The sequence below is a fragment of the Mesoplodon densirostris genome, chromosome 18 (assembly GCF_025265405.1).
Source record: "Mesoplodon densirostris isolate mMesDen1 chromosome 18, mMesDen1 primary haplotype, whole genome shotgun sequence".
In the NCBI taxonomy this organism is placed as follows: domain Eukaryota; kingdom Metazoa; phylum Chordata; class Mammalia; order Artiodactyla; family Ziphiidae; genus Mesoplodon; species Mesoplodon densirostris.
In genome coordinates, this window is record NC_082678.1 from 56703252 (window position 1) to 56723660 (window position 20409).

General features: G+C 43.4%; 1 protein-coding gene across 3 annotated transcripts in view; it reads left to right on the top strand.

The window, feature by feature from the left end:
* Positions 1–20409, top strand: part of ACACA (acetyl-CoA carboxylase alpha) — a 236979-nt gene that overhangs the window by 189084 nt on the left and 27486 nt on the right. For all 3 annotated transcript variants that reach the window (XM_060081582.1, XM_060081580.1, XM_060081581.1), the window contains 5 exons: positions 5020–5163; positions 5753–5873; positions 9679–9775; positions 12864–12960; positions 14188–14323. In XM_060081582.1, the coding sequence (XP_059937565.1) occupies positions 5020–5163; positions 5753–5873; positions 9679–9775; positions 12864–12960; positions 14188–14323 (595 nt within the window). The remainder of the gene's footprint in view (positions 1–5019; positions 5164–5752; positions 5874–9678; positions 9776–12863; positions 12961–14187; positions 14324–20409) is intronic.

The window sequence follows — 20409 nt, forward strand, 5'->3', positions numbered from 1 at the left end:
GCGGTGGACAGTGTTGAATCCAGCCGTGGCACACACCAGAGGCTTTCCCATTCTGTGCCAGCAGTGTGTTACTGTGCCCCTTCTCGGTCCCCAACCCTAGCCTGCCAGCTGCCAACCAGCTCTGGAGGGTTTGCCAGTGAAAATAGTGGCAACGCAGTGGGGAGAGGAACTTGCAGCCCTGAGTCTTTATATTCAGAGACTGTGTTTTGGAACCCCCAAGTATCCTTGGTCTCACAGGCACTGGTCCTGTCTCCCTAGAGATTTAATTCCAGTCACCCTTGGATATATTCCTGGAGAAACATTTACACAGTAATATGTGCTGCACCACTTAAAATTGTTAATTGGAGATTGAATTACTTGTCAGCTTTTAAAAATGTAGTCCTGTCAGGTCAAGGAGGAGGGTGTTAGCAGCATGAGCGGATGAGCTATTGCACATTTTCTTCCCCTTCCTCTTTTTTCTCCCCCCTCCCTTTTCCTCTCTCATCCTTTCTCCTTTCTTTTGTTCCCATTTTAATACTTCTTCCGTGTCCTCACTTATTCTTTCTCATCTCTCTGTTTCTGCCTTAGCCAAACCTTTATTGATAACCTGACAGGTCCCCAGAGTGACTTTAATATCTAGAATCATGGATGAAGTCCAGTGATGACAGTTGCTCAGGAAATTTACAAAACCCCTGCTCAAATCCTCTTGAGAATAGAAATATCGTAATGAGATGGAGTATTGCAGCAAGGACTCAGCTTGTGTAGCCTAAGTCTTAGATGCAGGAGGACTGCTGTACTCCCTGCTTCTTTAACTGACCCATCAGGAATGTTTAAAGGGGGAAAGGTTGGATAAAGGGAGGAAAGCAGCAGAATTCATTTTTTATTCCATCGATATGCATCATTATTTTTCACATCTTCAGCACATGATTGCAAATATTTGCTTATAAGTCGAAGGTCCTCAACATAATGTATATATCAGGACAAAAGCAATTTTTTTAAAAAAAATTGAGCTAAGTTACATCTATGAAACTTGGAAATCTCAGTGCCTGTGTGCTGACACATCTCCTGACAAGTAAGTACTACATTCATTCAGTATTACTCAGTGATTTCATTTGCACAGAACCTCACAATGCTCTGCCCCTTCAGTCAGATGTCTGGAGCACTGGGGAAGGGAAGGATGTGTTTATCTTGATCTCCAAAAAGGGATTTAAGGGCGCGAGCAGGCGGTCTATTAGACTGTTTTCATTGCCTGTCAGCTGTGGTAAACCTGAGCTGTCTGCAGTGTCTCTAGATAAGGAGCAACGGCAGCCGCGGCTAAGGCCTCTGCATGTATGTACGTATGGCCGCATTCATTCGTACTTCCTGTGTATCTCAAAATTCCTAAAGGCTATGTAGCATCTTTCGCGGAGCCTCTAACATTTGTGTTCTGCTAATCACTGGCTGTATGCAGCGCTCTTAATTCCCAGGTCTGCCAGCTGTAAGTGCTGGATGAGGCTGAAGTTTATATGGAGAGTGAATGGAGATCCTCTTTGAGGCTCAGCCCTGCGGCGTGGGCACTCTTCAGCAGGGGACCTGAGATGGTGCCTGTTCCTAGTATTGCATGGCACTGCCTCTCCACTTAGATCTGGGGGCAGCAAAGTGGGGCCTCATCAGAGTCACCTCTGTTTGAGTGGTTCCCGTGTTTAAGTGGTTATTGATGCTTGTTGGGCAGATAAACTAAACGTTTGTATCATGCAGTATAAAATGCGAGAGGAATAATTTCGGAACTGGAACATGGCAAGCAACTTGACTTATACGAGAATGCATATGTCCAAGTTGGAAAAAAAATGGTGAATGAAGCTTGCCCACTTCATGAAAATATTATGTTAATGAGGGTTGTTTACCCCAGGTTTTTCTGTAGAAGATTGGTAGGGCAGTAGATTGAAGAACAAAACAGTGGTTCTGTCTATGTGGGTTCTTTACTTTGCCTTCCTCAGTGCTCATCAGGGTGTGTGTAACAGTTCCAGCGCCACCATTTCAGAGTTAGGCAGAATGGATTTTGTCCTCGCCCAGATTCTGCTTTTACAGTTGGAGCTTTTGTTGTGAAGTATTCTAATATCATTAAAACCACTTGAGTCAGCAATGACCCCTATAAATCAGGAGCTATTGTGTGTGCCCTCATTCTGCTGGTGCATGCTCCAAACATACGGTCGTTGAAGATGAACTGGAGACTCCTGCCTTCTCTTCACCGATTGTTAAGTAGCTATGATTGTTGGCATTTGTTTGTGGTTAGTGAAGCAGGTTTCATTTTTGTGTGTCCTTCCCCTCTTCACCCCCTACCTCATATGATAAGGCTGATCAGAGAGAGCTCTTCGGATGCTCTGTTAGTCTGTCCTATAATTTTTATCTTTAATTCCCAAATTAAATGAATCCTCTTACATGACAAACATTTCTTTAGCCCAGGGTAATGTTCTTGGTTGTGGTAAGCCCTGGTTTTCTTTCTGAACCCAGAGGAGAAGAAATGTATAAATACTGCCGCCTTTTCAGAACAATGCCAACACGTCAGAGCCTGAGTTTCCACTTGTAAAGGGAAGACATGCCAAGTTATTAAACTCTTGCTCCTTCCAAGTCTGTCTCCTATTAGTTTGTAAGAATATGGGGTAAAATGGGGAGATGAGGGGGCCTCCAGGAGTAGCCCAGTTCTAGAGGCTCTCTTCCTCTTTGAAATGAAGGGGCAAAGACATCCGAGGAAGGTGTATTTGAACAGCTAAGCATCTCTTGGTCTGTTTCAGTCCCTTTTTCTGAAATTGGTCCTCGATGGGTTCATTACTGATTTTGGAGAGGTGTGAGGTTCTAAGTGGTTGGACATTATCAAGTACTAGAGAAAGCGTTTCATGGGAAAGAAAATAGCGTTTCTGAGCAGAAAATAGAGCCCCAGCTCTGTCTTCTAGGCAGTAAGGAGTTCTGGGCTCCTGTCATAGATTGTGGGTATCAGATATTCAGGGTCAGCACAGTGTCTCCTTTTTATTTCTTTTCCCCCTTTCCAATTTTATTTTAATAATTAAAAATACTGCTGATCACACTGAATGACTTCTGGCAGAGAGGCCGTCTGTCCCAGAAGGACCAGTTGTGGGCCATCAGGTTTATGACGTCCATAAAACCGGAGCCAGATCAGAGCGCGGCCTCCCTGAGTGACAGGGTTTCTGCCTCCGCCAGGGTCCCCCATCATCTGACTGCTTTGGACATTTGTTTGGGGTTGGTTTTTCATTCTGTTTTGTTTCCTGATGCATGTGCGAGTGTGCGTGTGCACACATTTAAAGATAGAAATGAAACAGGTATGTAATGCCCTCTGCCTGTTAGAAAGACTAAAGCCATAAAAATAACAAACGGCGAGTATTTGCTAGAATGTCAAAGTTATGAGTTTATTTTGTAATGATGTGCTCCTGCCTTCATGAGGTAAACTGGCCGTGGCGGAGGTGTTATTAGTAATATGGACCCAGTGGAGCAGAAAGCCAAGTGACCGCGAGATCAGTGTATCAGTCAGGGAGAGGGCAAATGGAAAGAGACAGCGGGAGAATGAGAAAAGAGCTGCAGCGCCTGGGCTGAGATGAAAGACAGACCGAGAGGCGGATGGGAGCCCAGTGGTCAGATGCAGTCTCCCTGGTTCTGGGGGCTCCTTCAGAGGAGCTGCTGCTGTGTTACTCAGCTCAGGGCTGCCTGCAAAGGCTTGTTCTCTGTGCTTCCTTAGGGAGGAAAGCAGTAATCCGAGAGCCATTTTGCTTCCCATATTCCTTCCAGAAGAGTCTCTTCCATCCTTGCTAGCTGAAGTTAAATGGGACCAAGGCCAGCTGGGTCACATGGAGGTCACTGCTTTGGCCACCGCCTTCCTCAGCCTTTGGCGGGTCTTGATGTTGGGGCTGACCCAGGATGCAGGGGAACCAGCTCCTAACAGGAAGGGGCAGGATGGGAATATACAGGTAGAATTTGCTGGTCTTTCATTTATTCGCTTCTCCCCAGAGACTGGAAATGACTAAAAGTAAGGAAGAAATTTTGTGTTGTGGTTATTTTCTAAAGAAGGAAAGGGAAAAGAAAAGGTAAAATACAGTAAATGCTCTACAACCGTTAAGAGCTCTCCAGGGCTACCATAGATGACTGGCAATTACTACACACTCAGCAGTTTGCAATAGTCAGTGATCAGGCTGCCCAGCGTCCATCTGCTGGGTCAGAAAACCTCCCTCCCTGAAAGAAATGATTAACCAATCTTCAAGGGAAAAAGAAACCCTACAATTTCCAAGTCGAAGAATATTTTTTCTTCCTTTTTTTTTTCTTTTTTTAAAGGAAACTTTATGGTTTCCAATTGCAGATTCCCTTCAACCTCACAAGGGTTAAACTTCTCCAGGGATGGATACACCAGGGAATTGAGGCCCTGAATTCCCTGGAACCTGGGGAGGGAAGGACGCAGGAGAAGCAGGTTTGGGTATAAATCACTACCCTGCGCCCAGCACACAAAGAGGACTATCGGCTCAAGGGTTCATTCGTGTATGTGTCATGAGTTGCTTCAGGATTTTGCTTTAAGAATCCAATGTAAAGGGGGAAATTAACCCTTAAAAAATGAGGCATCCAAACCTCACAGTGTTTCTATTTAACTGAGACTCATCACTTGAGGTTGTCAAAAGACAGGCACATTCCCTCTACTGTGCCTACAGGCAGCAGCTCGGCCAGGCCTGCAGGCGATGACGTAGCCTGTGTCTCAGGGTCCCAGCTTTACCCACTGCCATGATTTCAGCTCAGAGTCAAGTATGCCATGCACATCTGTGGCAGCTAGTAGAGAGAGAGGCTTGCTGGTGTTTAAATTGCAACAGAATATGTGATTGTTTAAAAGCCTTTTGTGTTTTCCAAGTTTTCTTTTTAGGACAAAGGTCCAGATAGTCCCTCAGCACAACCCACGGAGGCTGGACTCTGTCTTGTGGAGAAAAGAATCCATTTTAGTGGGAATTATGAAATAGACTTTGCCTTTCTCTCTGTCTGGACTAATGTCTTTTCTCTTGTTTATTTCTCTAGGTCCTCGGAAGGGAAGTATACACCTCCAATAACCAGCTCGGGGGCATCCAGATCATGCACAACAATGGGGTGACCCACAGCACTGTCTGTGATGACTTTGAAGGGGTGTTCACTGTCCTGCACTGGCTGTCCTACATGCCAAAGGTAAGCCCTCCCTGCTTCCTTCCAGCACCGAGGAAGCCCATAGCACCCAGCCTTTTCACCAGAGTTCACTGCCTCTGCGTGTGCGAGTGTTTTATGGTAGAGGGATTTTTTTACGATATGTTCTCTGGAAGCCGTTGATCTCTTTTTTTTTTTCTTAAAGCCATCTTTTGCCTCCTACGTTTAAAATGCCTTTGGATTTCATTGGTTAGGCCCCTTTCTGATGATTTCCAGCCACAGAAGCCTTCGTGTCCTATCTGGGCTCAGATCCCAACTTATTAAGGCTTCTTCCTCACTGTGGGTCTTCCCCTTTGTAATAGGTATCCATCCCTCTGGGGAGCTTCCCGGAGAGCCTGGGAACACTGAAATCAGGGGTCAGAATGCCCTACTTTCTGCCAGGCTCCTACATGAGACTTGAGAGCTGTACATGTTCCTCAGGGCTTGGCTCGAGATTAGGGATCTTCTAGCTGATGATTGGGACTAACAGGTGTGACTCCATATGCGGTCCCTGCTGTCTTTGTCCATAACGATTGTTGCTGAGTTGGAGTTGTTCACTGATCGCTGTGCTCTTTCCCCCCCAATCTCCTTTTAGAGTGTACACAGTTCAGTTCCTCTCCTGAATTCCAAGGATCCTATAGATAGAGTCATCGAGTTTATTCCTACAAAGGCTCCATATGATCCTCGCTGGATGCTGGCAGGCCGTCCCCACCCAAGTATGTATACATTTGAGGGTCTGTGGCACCCTGGCCCTCAAACTTCCAGTCTTCCTTTCAATCACTAACCAATTCCTGCACAATAGTATATGACAAAGAAAACAAAGCCACTGAAGTACCTGGAAATGAGGGAAATCTGAAAAACAGCTCTCTGAAGAAAAAAGTGGAAAATCCTTCCAGAACAAATGAAAAATGAATGAAATCAGCCATTGAGTCATAAGCACTGGAGTCATTAATACATTTCTTTTCTGTTATTAGAGCACTTATTATTTAATGGGCTCAAAGACTTTAAAACAGTTAAATATAAGCCATAAAGTCATAGAATTACAGGACCAGAATCTTTGACCATCTAGCCTCTATAAACAGAGATTGATCAGATAAGTTTTGGAAAAGGCCTTTGAGACCCTTCACTATAGAGTGTGACTGCACTCTTCCCAGCAAGCTGTTGCTGGGCACCCACCCTGCGTGCACCCTTCTTCTCATGTGATTTTGGTAATGGTATTGATCTGTGCCTTATTTATTAATGTAAGGTTGCTTTGTAAGATTATTTATTCATGAAGAGACTGTGCAGAACTTTTAATGTGATAACTGTATCGAGTAAGAACAAGCCCTCCCTCCCTCCATGTTTATCTAATATAGCCCTCTGTCTTGGGGCTGATTTTACCAAACTTAAAAAACAAAAAGAGGGGGGCTTCCCTGGTGGCGCAGTAGTTGAGAATCCGCCTGCCGATGCAGGGGACATGGGTTCACGCCCCGGTCCAGGAAGATCCCACATGCCGCGGAGCGGCTAGGCCTGTGAGCCATGGCCGCTGAGCCTGCACGTCCGGAGCCTGTGCTCCGCAACGGGAGAGGCCACAGCAGTGAGAGGCCCGCGTACTGCAAAAAAAAAAAAAAAGAGGGAAAAAAAGAGGTAACTCCACGTAAGGCAAATGTACATTCTTGTTTGTCCATTCGGCGATTTTAACAAACCTTATTTAGTGGGCAGTTCTTTTGTGAAGCCCCAAATCCCCCTGCTACATTTTGAATCTATTTTTTTTAGGCTTTTTGAGAAAGTGTTTGTTCTTTTTTCCATGTTTATTGCAACTGTTTCCTCCCAAAAAGGCTATATCTAAAAGAAGAATGGAATGCAGAAGATAATTCCTTAAACTTAAGAGTCATTGTGATTTTGTTGAAAGAGAAAGAAGTCTTCATAAGGAAGACTTAATAAACCTTTGTGGGCACCCGCTAAGCCAGGTGGGCCTGTAAAGCACTTCCATATACACTATCTTATTTGGACTTACTACTTCTCAGAGATAAGAAGAGATGACCATTTTACAGGCTCAGAGAAGTTAAGTGATTTGGGCAAGGTCTCACAGCTAATACATAGGAGTTGGGCTTAATCTGAAGCCTAACTATAGATAGTGTAAAAAAATCACCAGAGGAGGACTGACTTTAATTTAAAATGTTACCTGTTGTCTTCAATGCCTTTTCTTGTTAATCTTAAACTACATACTTCTTCTTACATCACCAGAAAAATCACCATAGTAATCTTTTTCCCTACCTCTCATTTTTATACCAAGATTTATAATAAGAACTATGAACCTAAGATACCTATCAGCCTTAAAATACAGGACTTTTCTGGCAAAATTCAGAACAAGACTTAGTGAGTGTTCTCCTGGTAATTATGGGGTGCCATGTTAGCTGGCTTCTAAGTTCTACATCTGAATTGAACATGACCTGCTCTTCTTTGAGGAGGCCCAGTAAAGCCCACCTGCAGTGGCCATAGCCCACTAATGACTCCCCTCTGTCAATCAACATATAAGACAGGAGGGGTTTTAAAAAAAAAATTTCCATTTTGGAATGAATTCTGTGGTTCCAAGTCATTACTGTTGAAGTAAGAACCATCAAATGATCCAAGCATATAAAGTTAAAATTTCAATATCCTGATGCACTTATAAGTTTGGTTTAGAACCTTCATCAAAATTTGAGCCCTCTTTCATGGGGTGAACAGAGGTGTGTGTGTGTGTGTGTGTGTGTGTGTGTGTGTGTGTGTGTGTGTGTGTGTGTGTGTGTGTGTGTGTGTGTGTGTGTGTGTGTGTGTGTGTGTGTGTGTGTGTGTGTGTGTGTGTGTGTGTGTGTGTGTGTGTGTGTGTGTGTGTGTGTGTGATCCTGGCTATTATTAATGAGATCCACAGAATAAAATGAATTTGTGATAAACTAAGTTTTCTGGGTTTTGGATAATATTTTTTCATCGACTCCCTAGTAATTCATCCTGCTGTCTCTTGTGCAGCTAACACTCGCTCCCAAATCGAGTGACTTCAGATTTTAATTTAGTGGAAGCGTTAAAGAAAGCAGATGATTCCCTGTGATAAGTTAAAGCAGATATCTTCTAGGTGAAAAGTTAAAGTCATTTATTAGAGGAGATAGTGCCGTGATATTCTTCAAACTGATGCCCAACACGAGACCAGAATCTAAACGATCGGCTTTGGGCTCATGATAGAGAGATAATTTTGAAATGGATGATCACATTTTACACTAGGGCCATAGAGGCAAGGAATGTAGAACACAGTAATTACAAGTTGAGTCTTGATAAAACACTCTCCATCCCGTTTAAGTCAGCAGAGGTTAGCTTGCTCGGATCTCCACTTTTAATTGGTTTTGGGCTTGAGTTTTTAGGGGGCGGAGGGCCGTGTTCAAATTAGAAGACTTGTTGAGAAACTATGAGCCGAGAGGGCAGCCAGGAAACAGTTATTTGCAGAAGCTTTTATGGGGCCTTGGTCAAACATGGATACCTGTGGAACAGAAGTTGTTTATCTTAAACTAAGATGTTGAAAGTTTATGTCTTGCCAGTGAAGGAAATTTTATGCACAAAGGAGGTTAATGACATTAAGTGTGTTCATCTGAACCATTATATTTTTGATACCTATCAAGAGTATAGCGGACTCCGGGTCCTCGGGTGCGTGGCACTTGCAGGGTGGGGGCGGTAAAAAAAAGAGTATACAGGCATGGCCCTTTCTTGTAGTAAGATTATACTTTGTGAGCAGTAAATAAAGCGGATGTATCTTGTTGCTTTTCTAGCAGAGAAGCTGAGTCCCTTTTCTTTTCCTCAAATTTGGGTCCTCATCTGATCATTAATACTTATCATTTGGCTGTCTTCAGCTTTCCGTTAAAAGAAAATCATTGGGGTTTCCCTGGTGGCGCAGTGGTTGAGAGTCCACCTGCCGATGCAGGGGACACGGGTTCGTGCCCTGGTCCGGGAAGATCCCACATGCCGCGGAGCGGCTGGGCCTGCGCGTCCGGAGCCTGTGCTCCGCAATGGAAGAGGCCACAACAGTGAGAAGCCCGCGTACCGCAAAAAAAAAAAAAAAAAAAAAAAAAAAAAAAAAAAAAAAAAAAAAGAAAGAAAATCATTGGAATCAAACAAAATTGTAAGCTAAGTTTTAAAATAGAAATACACATCTTGAAAACATCTTTAATGACTTGGCTGCCTTTTGACAAATGTTTGTGGTGTTTTGAAAAAAGCCAGGTTATTTATTTAAAAGATGCAAACTCTCTCTGCTAGCTGAACCCCATCGTTTAACAATAAATGATGCTTTTGCTGATAAATGATTCTTTTTATTCAGACTAGCAAATGAAATAGGAGATGAGGTCTGAAGGCAGATGAACATTCAGCTGCCTAATGTTTCCATCTATTATAATAGTTTAAAAACAAATAACCCCCCAAATCCAACCTTCCATTTGCCAATTCCAGTGTATTTTTTTTTCCAGTGTATTTTGAATGAATTGACCATTTTAATTTTCTGTTTTCTTTCTTTCCCTTCTGTAGCCCAGAAAGGTCAGTGGTTGAGTGGATTTTTTGACTATGGCTCTTTCTCAGAGATCATGCAGCCCTGGGCACAGACTGTGGCAGTTGGCAGAGCCAGGTAAGAGCTCTTTTGTTTTGGAAGCTCTTTTTCCTCCCAACTGAAAACAAGAAAAGAAAGGGCTGTATAGGTTTTTACCAGTAATGTTCTCTTTGTCTAAACTTTCTCAGAATACTGGATTCTAGTCATGCCCAAGGCAGCATAACTGGAGCACTGGTTCCCAGTGGTCATTTAGCGTGTCACTCTAATGATGCGTTTAATCTGAATTCTGGTTTTGGCAACATTTCCTTTTCATAATACCGAAAGGAGAGCTCTCTGGGGCTGTACAGCCCAACCACAATAGCCATAGCTCACCAGTGACCCCCACTCTATCCCCCAAAGACCATTTTCTTTCAGGAGTAGATGGCCAGTGAATCAGACTCATCAACTTCTCTCTGTAACCCACCCAAAAGATCTGTGTAACTGGAAGAAGTTCCTTCATGGCATTGAGATTATTCAAGTAACAAATGCACTGTACTGGCTTATCATCAGATTTGAATTGAAAAAAAAAAAAATTACCTGAAACAGGAGTGGGTAAAATAAGCTGGAATAGGTTGCAGGGATACCTCTAGTTTTCAAGTGGGAAATTGAAGTTTCTATTAAATTTTAATACCCACTCTAAGAAGTGCTTCACTCAACAGCGAGCTCTGCATGAAATAATCTGCCAGGCTCGCCGTAACAAGCACCTGCCGAGGCTGATCTTAATCTGGCTCTGCACCTCGGAGACTCGCCGCCCCGGGGACCCACATCTGGAGCTCACCTTCCTCAGTCAGGTTTCCTTATCCTGGTGAAAAGTGGCACCTGCCCAAGATTCTCAAACATGCCACACTGGGTTGAGATTTAGATTCCAGCCTTGAAAATAATTCTAGGCTTTGTGATGCTCTCCGTCCAGCAGGTCAGCATGCCTTGTGCTGCCAGTGACCAGGAGCCATCAGATGGCAAATCCCATCAGGCGGGATCTTTCACTGGGGCTCTGAGTAAGACTCAGCCTGGAGTCTGCCTGGACCGAGACTCCCAGGGACCAGCTCCCATCTTCTCCGGCCTCCCAGGCTTCTGCCGCACCACAGGCTTCCGAGTCCCAGTGAGGGTTATTCTTTGTGCCTGGCAGAACTCCCACTGGGGAGAGAGCCCCCCCACTCAGGACCTACTGGTTTGTTAGAGAGAGTCTTCACAGGACACTAAAACCAACTTTTTTGAGACTGTGTCTCTTATCCATTCTGCTTCAGTTTTCCCATCCTTAAAAAACATGACCGAGAAAGCCAGACCTTTGTTAAGATCTTTAAGATCCTCCCATGGGAAATAGGAGAATAATGCTTTATACTTATGATTGGAAGAACAGGGACTGTTCTGTGAGCAAGATCAGTCAGGCTTGGCTTTGGTTAGCAATGCCATTGTTTATTGCGACACTCACTCTGACTTCTTTCTTTCTTTCCATCTGATGAGTTCTGGGCTTCTTACTCCAAACACATACACATGCTCACAAGTATATAAAACACAAATGGAGCTAGCTTCTTTCAAAAGCAATGGCATTTCGAGAAATAAATATAAATGTATTCTTCTGGGATTGTTACTGTAAGTGCTGCCAAAACTCATCTTTGGTATATATGTTTGGAATATGTGCGCTATTGGCTGTAAATTGTCTTTTATTATTCCATGGCACCTTGTCCAGGGACACACCATAAAACAAGATGTAGCATCTTCATGTGCTAGCCTGATAAAATTTATATGTAGTATAATAGAAAACAGAAGTTGTTCTGAGCTGTTTTCAAGTTCAATAAATAACTGTAATACTCGGATAAAGATGTTCTTTATTAGGTCACATGGGCCCTAATATATAAGTTATAAGTTACCGATTTAGGGTGGCTTTTGCAATTACAAGTTTCCAGTTGGATTGTTAATCATTGTGAACAGAAATATTTCTAAACCCTCCTGTGTACCTTCTGCTCGTTGTCTGATTGTCTAGAGGGCTTTTGATTCTGATTCAGTGCAGGCAAGTGACAAGGGGGTGGGTGGTCCCCACTCAGGCCCCTGTCAGGCCTCTTGTGATGACAGGGATCCATTTCCAGTAGCCAATGTAACAACCAAAGACCATCCTTCATGGAAAAGTTTGTTATGGAGATGCTGTGGGGAATGAGAGACTATAACCCGTTCCAGCCCCAACCCCAAGGAATGCGGCTGAGAAGGTAAAGATTGAATCACATTTTCCAGAGTGAGGACTCACCCTGTACCTTGCAGGCTCACTCACACTCACTTTCTCGCTCTCCTCCTGATTTTTGCTAGGAAATCTTTATGAGGACCAGGTGTGGGAGGGTATCATGGAGTACAGATGCAGAGGCTTTGAGCTCCTGAACAGTTTTTTAAATTAACAGAGCTTGGAGATTAAATATATAGGTATAGATCACCTATTCAACCAAGATGACTTCTGAAGGTTAACCGTGTCCCACTGCTCTTTTCCAACGGAAGAGAAAGTTAAGGGCTTGTTCAACCACTTCCCTACACTTGGCACAGGTTTTTCATCATCCCCGTAACACACCTGCACACTCCCCATTCACACGCCCAATGGTAAGACCTACTTTACCCTCAGATCTTACCAGGAATCAATACTCCATAGAAAACTACAGGTCTGTTCCAGCAATGAAGTTTCAGGTTCCTACTGCCTTTCAGACTGTTCCCCTTCATCGTCACCAAAGACATGCTGTAGGGTGAACTGAGAAATTTCACTTGGCAACCACAGTGATGGTGTGTGTGTGTTCATTTGTGTGTGTGTACAAGATCTCACACACGTACTAGGCTGTTGAGTCTAAATGCAGAGGCTCCCCTGGTACCACCCTTGGTTTGAACTTATCCTGTGGTGGGGAATAGGAGTGTTACCAGTTACGATTTACCAATCATATTTGGTAATATGCAGTTTCCCTCCATATTTACCAAATTTACCATTTTTACCAAATCTGTAGAGTAACATTTTACCCCCAGAAAAGTCAGATTTCCCCCGACCCTATATTTGTTTCCACATCCCCTTCCATCAATGTTTTGACGTAGGATTGGAAAATAAATGACTAGCTGTAACATAGACATACATTGGGTTCTTACGTGGCTCATTTTTTATCAGGCTAGGAGGAATACCTGTGGGAGTAGTTGCCGTGGAAACCCGAACCGTGGAACTAAGTATTCCAGCTGATCCTGCAAACCTGGATTCTGAAGCCAAGGTAGGTCACCTCAAGTACCCTGAGCGCCCATGCTTGGAGCTGTGTTTCCGCCTCTGCAGAGCCGTGGATATATTGGGAGCATTGCAAACCACCAGTTTTAGAGGAAAAGGCAGCCAGCAGCCTTTAGTGATTTCAGACCATCACGAGCTCACTTTTAAGATGACTCAAAATGGACCGCAGGCTAAATTCTGCCTGAAAAATTAAATGGGCCTTTACAGTGGTCTTGTTGTTGCTAGAAAACAGTCTTCTTTTGTTGGGTATGTGGTCTTCTACAAAGGCAGCTGAGATGATGCTGAGGGCCCACTGGTCCTGGTTCTCCAAGCACTCGTGGAAGAGCTCCTACTGGAATTAATAAGAAAGTCTGCCCCGACACCAAATGTGAAAGCCACAGCCCATCCTTTTTTTTCTTCTTTTTTTCTTTTTGGCTGTGTTGGGTCTTCGTTGCTGCACGCGGGCTTTTCTCTAGTTGCAGTGCGTGGGCTTCTCCTTGCGGTGGCTCCTCTTGTTGCGGAGCACGGACTCTAGGCGCGTGGGCTTCAGTAGTTGTGGCATGCTGGCTCCAGTAGCTGTGGCTCGTGGGCTGTAGAGCGCAGGCTCAGTAGTTGTGGCGCACGGGCTTAGTTGCTCCGCGGCATGTGGGATCTTCCCAGACCAGGGCTCGAACCCGTGTCCCCTGCACTGGCAGGCGGATTCTTAAGCACTGCGCCACCAGGGAAGCCCCATCCTTTTGAAAAGGGTGGATTAAGTCTTCACAGCCTGACAAGGGGTCGGGGAGATGAGAGGAGCTTATGCAGCAGGACTACCTCACGAGCCACTGACTCAGCACAGTCCAGGGAAGCTGTGCCAGGCACAGAGGTGAGGGCACGTGGAGACTCTGACCAGGGGGCTTGCTTGGAGCTGTGTGGTCGAGTCACTTAAAGTTGCTCTGGGAAGCCTAGAAGGAGGATGCCTCAGGCTGCATCCTTCCTTTGGAAGCAGTAAGGTTTCCCCCTTTGGACTAAGGAGGGGTGAGTGGTGGAATCAAGACTTAGGAAGAGGAGTATTTAACAAAGTCAAAGAGCCAGGATCCTTTCTTCTTTTTTATTTCAAGGATGATCTTCTTGATGAAAAACAACTTTGGTTTGGTTTGATTTTGAGTTTTTAACTGTAAAACTTTATTCTCCCTGGAGAGATTCCCCTTCAAACTGTGTTGTTAATTGTGTCTTCTTCTTTGGCTTTTCCTAATAGATAATCCAGCAGGCTGGCCAGGTTTGGTTCCCAGATTCTGCGTTTAAGACCTATCAGGCTATCAAGGACTTCAACCGTGAAGGGCTGCCTCTGATGGTCTTTGCCAACTGGAGAGGCTTCTCTGGTGGGATGAAAGGTGATTGGCCTGGCCCTGGGCTGGAGGGGCATCACTGATTCCCTTGAACACTGCAGCAGTGGGAGGAAGGGTTTATATTGGGTTTATATGAGTGTCCTGATAGCACATCAGCCTAGGTTTTTGGGCGATTATGCTCCCTCTGAGATATCTTCTGAGTTGTAACTTGAATGGGAAAATTCGATTTTTACAATTCCATACAAAATTTCAGAGCTATCTAGGCGTTATCTAGGTGGACTGCTGATTTAGCTTTCACAGGTTAGTGATGGACTGTTCTGATAGTCCTGGGGAAATACAATTGTGCTAGTCTCTGTCCCTCTTTTCTGGGCATACTCTTTGTTGGTGTTCGTCTTTAATGCTCTACGATGGCCAAGATAGATACTGAAATTAGCCGTCACCAGAAGAAAATGAACAAATTCTATACCGGCGGCTTTCCCTTTGTGGCAGTTTGTGATATGTTTTATTATCCAACAACAGCCCCGGGCCTGTGGCTCCAGCATATTAGACCATCATTATAAAGGCTCTGCTCAGTACCGGAACTGCCAGTTACTGAGAATCCTCCGTGTGAATGGTTCAGGGAGACACCCACTACCTCTCAAGAGTCGTGAAGCTTTCTCTCCAGTGGCCAGAGATTCGTGGCCATGCGGAGGCCAGAGACCACATGCCGGGTGGGGATGAGTATGCTGATAAGTGTCAACTTGATTCCTCAGGGAAAACTCTAGAATGGATTAAGGGAATAGACGGAGGGAGGAGTTGATACTGCTGGAGTGAAAAGAGTGATCAGAGGTAGGACATGTAAAATGTGAAAGAATGAACTCTCAGTAAGGCACCCAGAAGTAGCTTGGGGCAGGAGCATCTCTAGCTTTGAGGGAGGAAAAGCCTGGGGAAGTTACCCTTTATTGGTTATCAGCTGTGCCTGGAGAGAGGTTAGAGCCTTATGCCAACAACTTTCCCTTACCTGGCTAAGAAAACCCCTGGCTGTATGGGCAGCCTCCCTGCCCAAATGTAGATGAGTAAGGCGATTTTTTTTGTTTTTTGTTTTAGTTGAAAAGGTCCCCTTTGTCTATATTTACTGGACAACGACCACATTTTGCACTTTCTTTGGGGAGACGTGGACTATACATGCAAATTAGTGTTTGTATACTTTCCTAAGCTATTGCAGGTGAATTACTTCTTGACCAAGATAATAAATCAGCGGAAATACCACGAGATATTGAGAGTATAGGTTAAACAAGTCAATCCTACACATTTTAATTGAGTTCCTATGTGCAAGGAGCTATGCTAGCTAGCTACTTCACAGAAAACAAAAATAAGTCAGAAAAGAGTCTTGAAGCCTGAAGTCTTGTGCAGAAAGTTAAACCCATAATGTATAAAGTATAAACAAAATACCACAATGTTCAAAGGAGGATGATGGTATATGGGGGCGGGGCAGGGGGTGGCTGAAATCCCTTTCATTTATGTATATGAGATTCAGTTAGCATCAGATTTCACTTGATCCCAAATTCCCTGGCTGTAAGATTTACATTAAGACTTGGGAGAGAATGTAATGCTATTACTCCTTAGTTACCTCTCTTCTGGGGAGCCATTGAGAATTCACTCATCCTGACATTACTTAGGAGACGTCAGCCTGGCTATTTTGTCCTAACGAATTTAGAGCTCAAAAGTTTGCGATGTGCCGCTTGTAGGGGAAGCTTTAATTCTGCGACATATTTTGGCTCAGGCCCAGATTGGCTGCCCCGCCCTATAACCATAAGAGCGTCAACAATTAAGATTCATTGAGCTCTTTTCACCAGAAACTGCACTAACCATTTTACATGCATTATCTTACATAATCATCACAACAAGCACCTCTAAGGGGTAAGTTATATTATTATCCACAATTTGCATAAATTGAGACTTAGGTTAAGTAAATTTCCCAAGATCATTTAGCTAAAAAATGAGAACACAGATCTGTCTTACTTCCTGTAGCACAATTTAGAGCCTAGGGCCAGAACCAGATCTACTAGAATATCCCAAGAATAGAATATCTAGGTTCCTGAGAAAGTAATTATCCACCTACCGCCACTCTGCTTTGGGGTTATTGTGACAGGAAACTGCAAGAGCTCAGAAATGAGTTATGGGTTTTTAATTGTAAAATACACATAACATAATATTTATCCTATTAACCATTTGTAAGTGTACAATTCATCAGCATTAAATACATTCACAATGTTGTGTAACCATCCCTACTGTCTGTACCCAAAACTTTTTCATCGTCCTCGACATAAAGTCTATACCCATTAGATAGTAACTCCCCATCCCCACCCCACTCCCACCCCCCGTCCCTAATCAAAAATGAGTTATTGGCCTGATGTGGAGCAGGACCAGCTCTGGTTTCTGAATTTTGGTGCTGCTGCATCCGTTTACACGTCCCTTAAGACAAATAAGCTTTGGAGAAGATGGAGATCAGTGTGAAAGTAGGAGGGGAGGAACACCCCCCTTTCATATTTACATGCAGGCCAGGATGTCTTCTATGTATTATCTCATGTAAAGGGACCAAAGCTGAGAGTCATTCCATATCCCTTGGGGAGACGTTTGCAGTTTTGGTTTCAATACTGGCTGGGGATTATGCAGGGAGGGAAAATAAACAATTATGCCATCCCTGAGTGCACACAAACACACAGCCAGGAGCCGACTGCACTGTGGGTAAAATGACTCCAAAATTGTGTGTAATGAGTAGGAAAAGATTAGAGACAGCTCTTGCTATGCTGAAAATTGACATTAGTGGAGGGAAAATAACCTCTGTACTAGTCGGCCTAGGAGGTCTAATTCAAGCAGTAACAATAAATAAATAAATAAATAAAAGCATGTCAAGATGGTATTGGTGCTTTTTTTCCAATGAGCTCTATCTGGCCGGAAGGCTATTCAGCATAATGCAAAATTAAATTATAAAAACTGGCTGAATATTTAGATGGAAGAGCCATTTGGAAGCAGTTTATTTAGACGAACCGGCAATGACCCACAACAGGGAGACATCAAGCATGAAATTTACTAGAAATTAGCACCAGGGTCCCAGCCTCAGCATGAATAGCTTGATAGGATGCAAATCCCAGTGATATTAAGCTGCCTCACTGCTGGTGCTACAGGGTCACTCTCAGTTGGCTTTTCATGTTATACTTATTATTTTTTCCTGGGACAGGTTATAAATAACAATAAAAAACATTTATTGAAAACTTTAACTGGAATGAAAGTCTATTATAAAGTCTCTGATTACTTGGATGTTGAAATACAGTGTCAGCCGGCCATAATGAACTCATGAGAGACATTATGTGTATGCAGCTTGTGTATGCCTGATGTTTACCTTCAGCTTCTAACAGATAATCTCGCCTCAAGCCAATAAGATCTGTTCCAGTTTTGAGAGAGCGGAGCACTGTGGAAACACCCTACCGCCCTGCTCCCTTGTTTGGTACATGCGGCTGCTGGGGTGTATCCGTGTTGCGTAACAATGAAGGCTCCAGGCAGGGTTGGCGCCTGGGTGCTAAGAACAGGCTGGAAAGGCTATGTGCTCACCGTTCAAGCAGATGTGCTTTGCCCAGCATGCTTAGAAAGCTGCAGGCTCCCCCTTCTCCGAGGAAGAACCTTTCAGTATTTTCCGTTCCCATCGCATTTCTCAGGGCCTGAGAATTGACAGTCAGCATATGCATAGCTTTACAGTTCCCTGGACTGATGTCTAGCCTAAACCCTTGGGGACCCCCTTTCCCCTGCTGCTCTTGGCTATGCTTTTGCTCTTTCTTTAAATATGAAGGGATTTCAAACAAATGTGTGGCAGGTTGTTGCCAAGCGCTTCAACCTGCCTTTCAGGAATGTGTGGTCTGGGGCAGCTGTGAATCAGTACAAGCATGTTGATTGTAGAATTTGTGTGTTTGTTTATATTTTAATAGCCTTTGTTGCTTTTGGAGTGTTTTGATGATTCGGATAGTGGGGTGTTGATGTTCCAGGTTAGATGGAGGCATTTTTTTCAAGTCCCAAGCTTGTCAGCTTCAATGAAGCTTGATGCCCCTTTTCTACTCACAGTCTTGGGGCCCGAAGATAATTGTTTGGCAGTCAGATCCATGCCCTTCACAGAGTTGCTAGTACGAGTTCTGATATCTCTGAACATACCAAAAATCCGGGCAAAATTTAGAAATACTCATTTATTCAAGTCTCTTTTCTGGCTTCTATTTTACTGAGCCCTTGTATCAGATGCTGGAAAGCAGATTACTTCAGCCTCCTGCTCTTTCCTCGCCTTAAGAGGGATGGGTTAAGAATGAAGTAGCAGAATGTGGACTTAAGAGACAAAGAGATCCGGGTTCAAAGTCTCAACTCTGCCACTTACTCACTTAAGCCTCAGTTTACTTACCTGTCACTTGGGTATGAGAAAAAGAAGAGTTTTCTGATGATTAAATGATTTACGTGTGTGTGTGTATGTCATCATGCTCCCTCGTATACAGTAAGCTAGCCATGAAGATGAAAAGAGGGACCAAAGTCCATTTCACAAAAATAAAATGCACACATACTCAACTTTATCCCAAACAGTTTGCTTATACTATGAAATTAAGCTTTGTTTTGTTTTGTTTTAATTAAATACATGGAAGTACATTTTGAATAAAGTCCTCTCCTTTTGTGGGAGCTGGGTCTGTTCATCATAGTACAGAGCTGGATTTTGATGTAGACATGTCTTTAACAAACAGAAGTGAGTGAAGAGGCTGGAAACGCTGTCATTTACCTCTTAACTTACTTTTTTTTCTCACATAGAATGACTTTGGGTGCCATTTGCTGTTGTTTCACTTTCTCCTTTTAGCTCCACCTCCCATTTCTTCTCCGCATATGATACGGTTGAGAGCCACTCCTTCCTGTTACTCATTCTGAGACTGTACTCTTGGCAGCAGTGAAAAATGTACTGCTAATTACACAATTATTTTATTATGTCGCACTGGTTGAAATATCCACTAAAGAATTAATTTAGTTAAAATAATTTGAACTGAGCAATTATTTTCATAACCACGGAATTAGCGTAAAGCGCTTAAAGTCCTTTATTCTCTGCTCTTCATACAGCAGTTGTGTAATTAGCAGTAAATTTTTTGGTCTTTTGCTTTCCTCCCAAAGGAATAAATCTCTTTGTTCTGATCATATATACAGAGTGTGTGACCATTCACATTCTACATAGAGTAGGGAGTTTTTCCTGGGGCAACTTCTGAGTTTTTGGAATTCCTTCACAGACCAGCCAGCCAGGTTGGAGCAATGGAGAAAGGCATAGGCCTTGCAGAGAACTGTGCTCACCCATGGTTTCTATACAGAGAGCCATTTTTACTTTGGAGAAGGTAGAGGTTTAATTTGCCAGTAACTACAGTGAAAGCAATTTCTATTTGGTTTGCTCTTAAGTTCCTGAAAAATGCTTCTTTGCTTTGGGTTTCCAGATTGATTTATTCCAAATTGAGATCCTCTCTTTGTTAGGAAAGTTTGAACTCAGTTGAACCTGTTATTTGGTGTTTCAAAAGGATCCACTGTGGTTCTACTGCAATACTCATTAAACATCTGGAATCATAAACCTAAAACTTCAGCAGTGTTTAGACTTCAGTGAGCTAGGAAATGGGAAGAAGTCATAAATTATTGGGAAATAAATAACTGATCCTGCTTTCCAAGGACTGACTCTGTTTATGCACCAAGGGTCCCTTTTCTTCAGGCTGCACCTGACCTTGGGGGGATTACAAAGAGTACTCTTTATCAGAAGAAAGAGGTGGCTCCTCTTTTTATGTGGCTGTGTGATAGTTCCAATAAATACATATGCACTTAAATTTTTTTCTCATTGGTACCCTGATAAAATGCAACTGATAAAGAATTAATTTTTTTCTTTCTTGCTGTGTTCTTTACAAAGCATGCGTGTGCTCACTCATTTATTCAGCAGACACTTACTGAGCACTAACTATGTTCTAGGCACTGGACAGGACGCTGGGGATGCAAAGATGAAAGATGCAGTTTTTGAAGATAAAATTTTTGATGGATGCATTTCCATTAGCTGTGCATTTTAAGGGCTTATCATATGCTTAGTATCATGAGAAGAATTGAAAAGA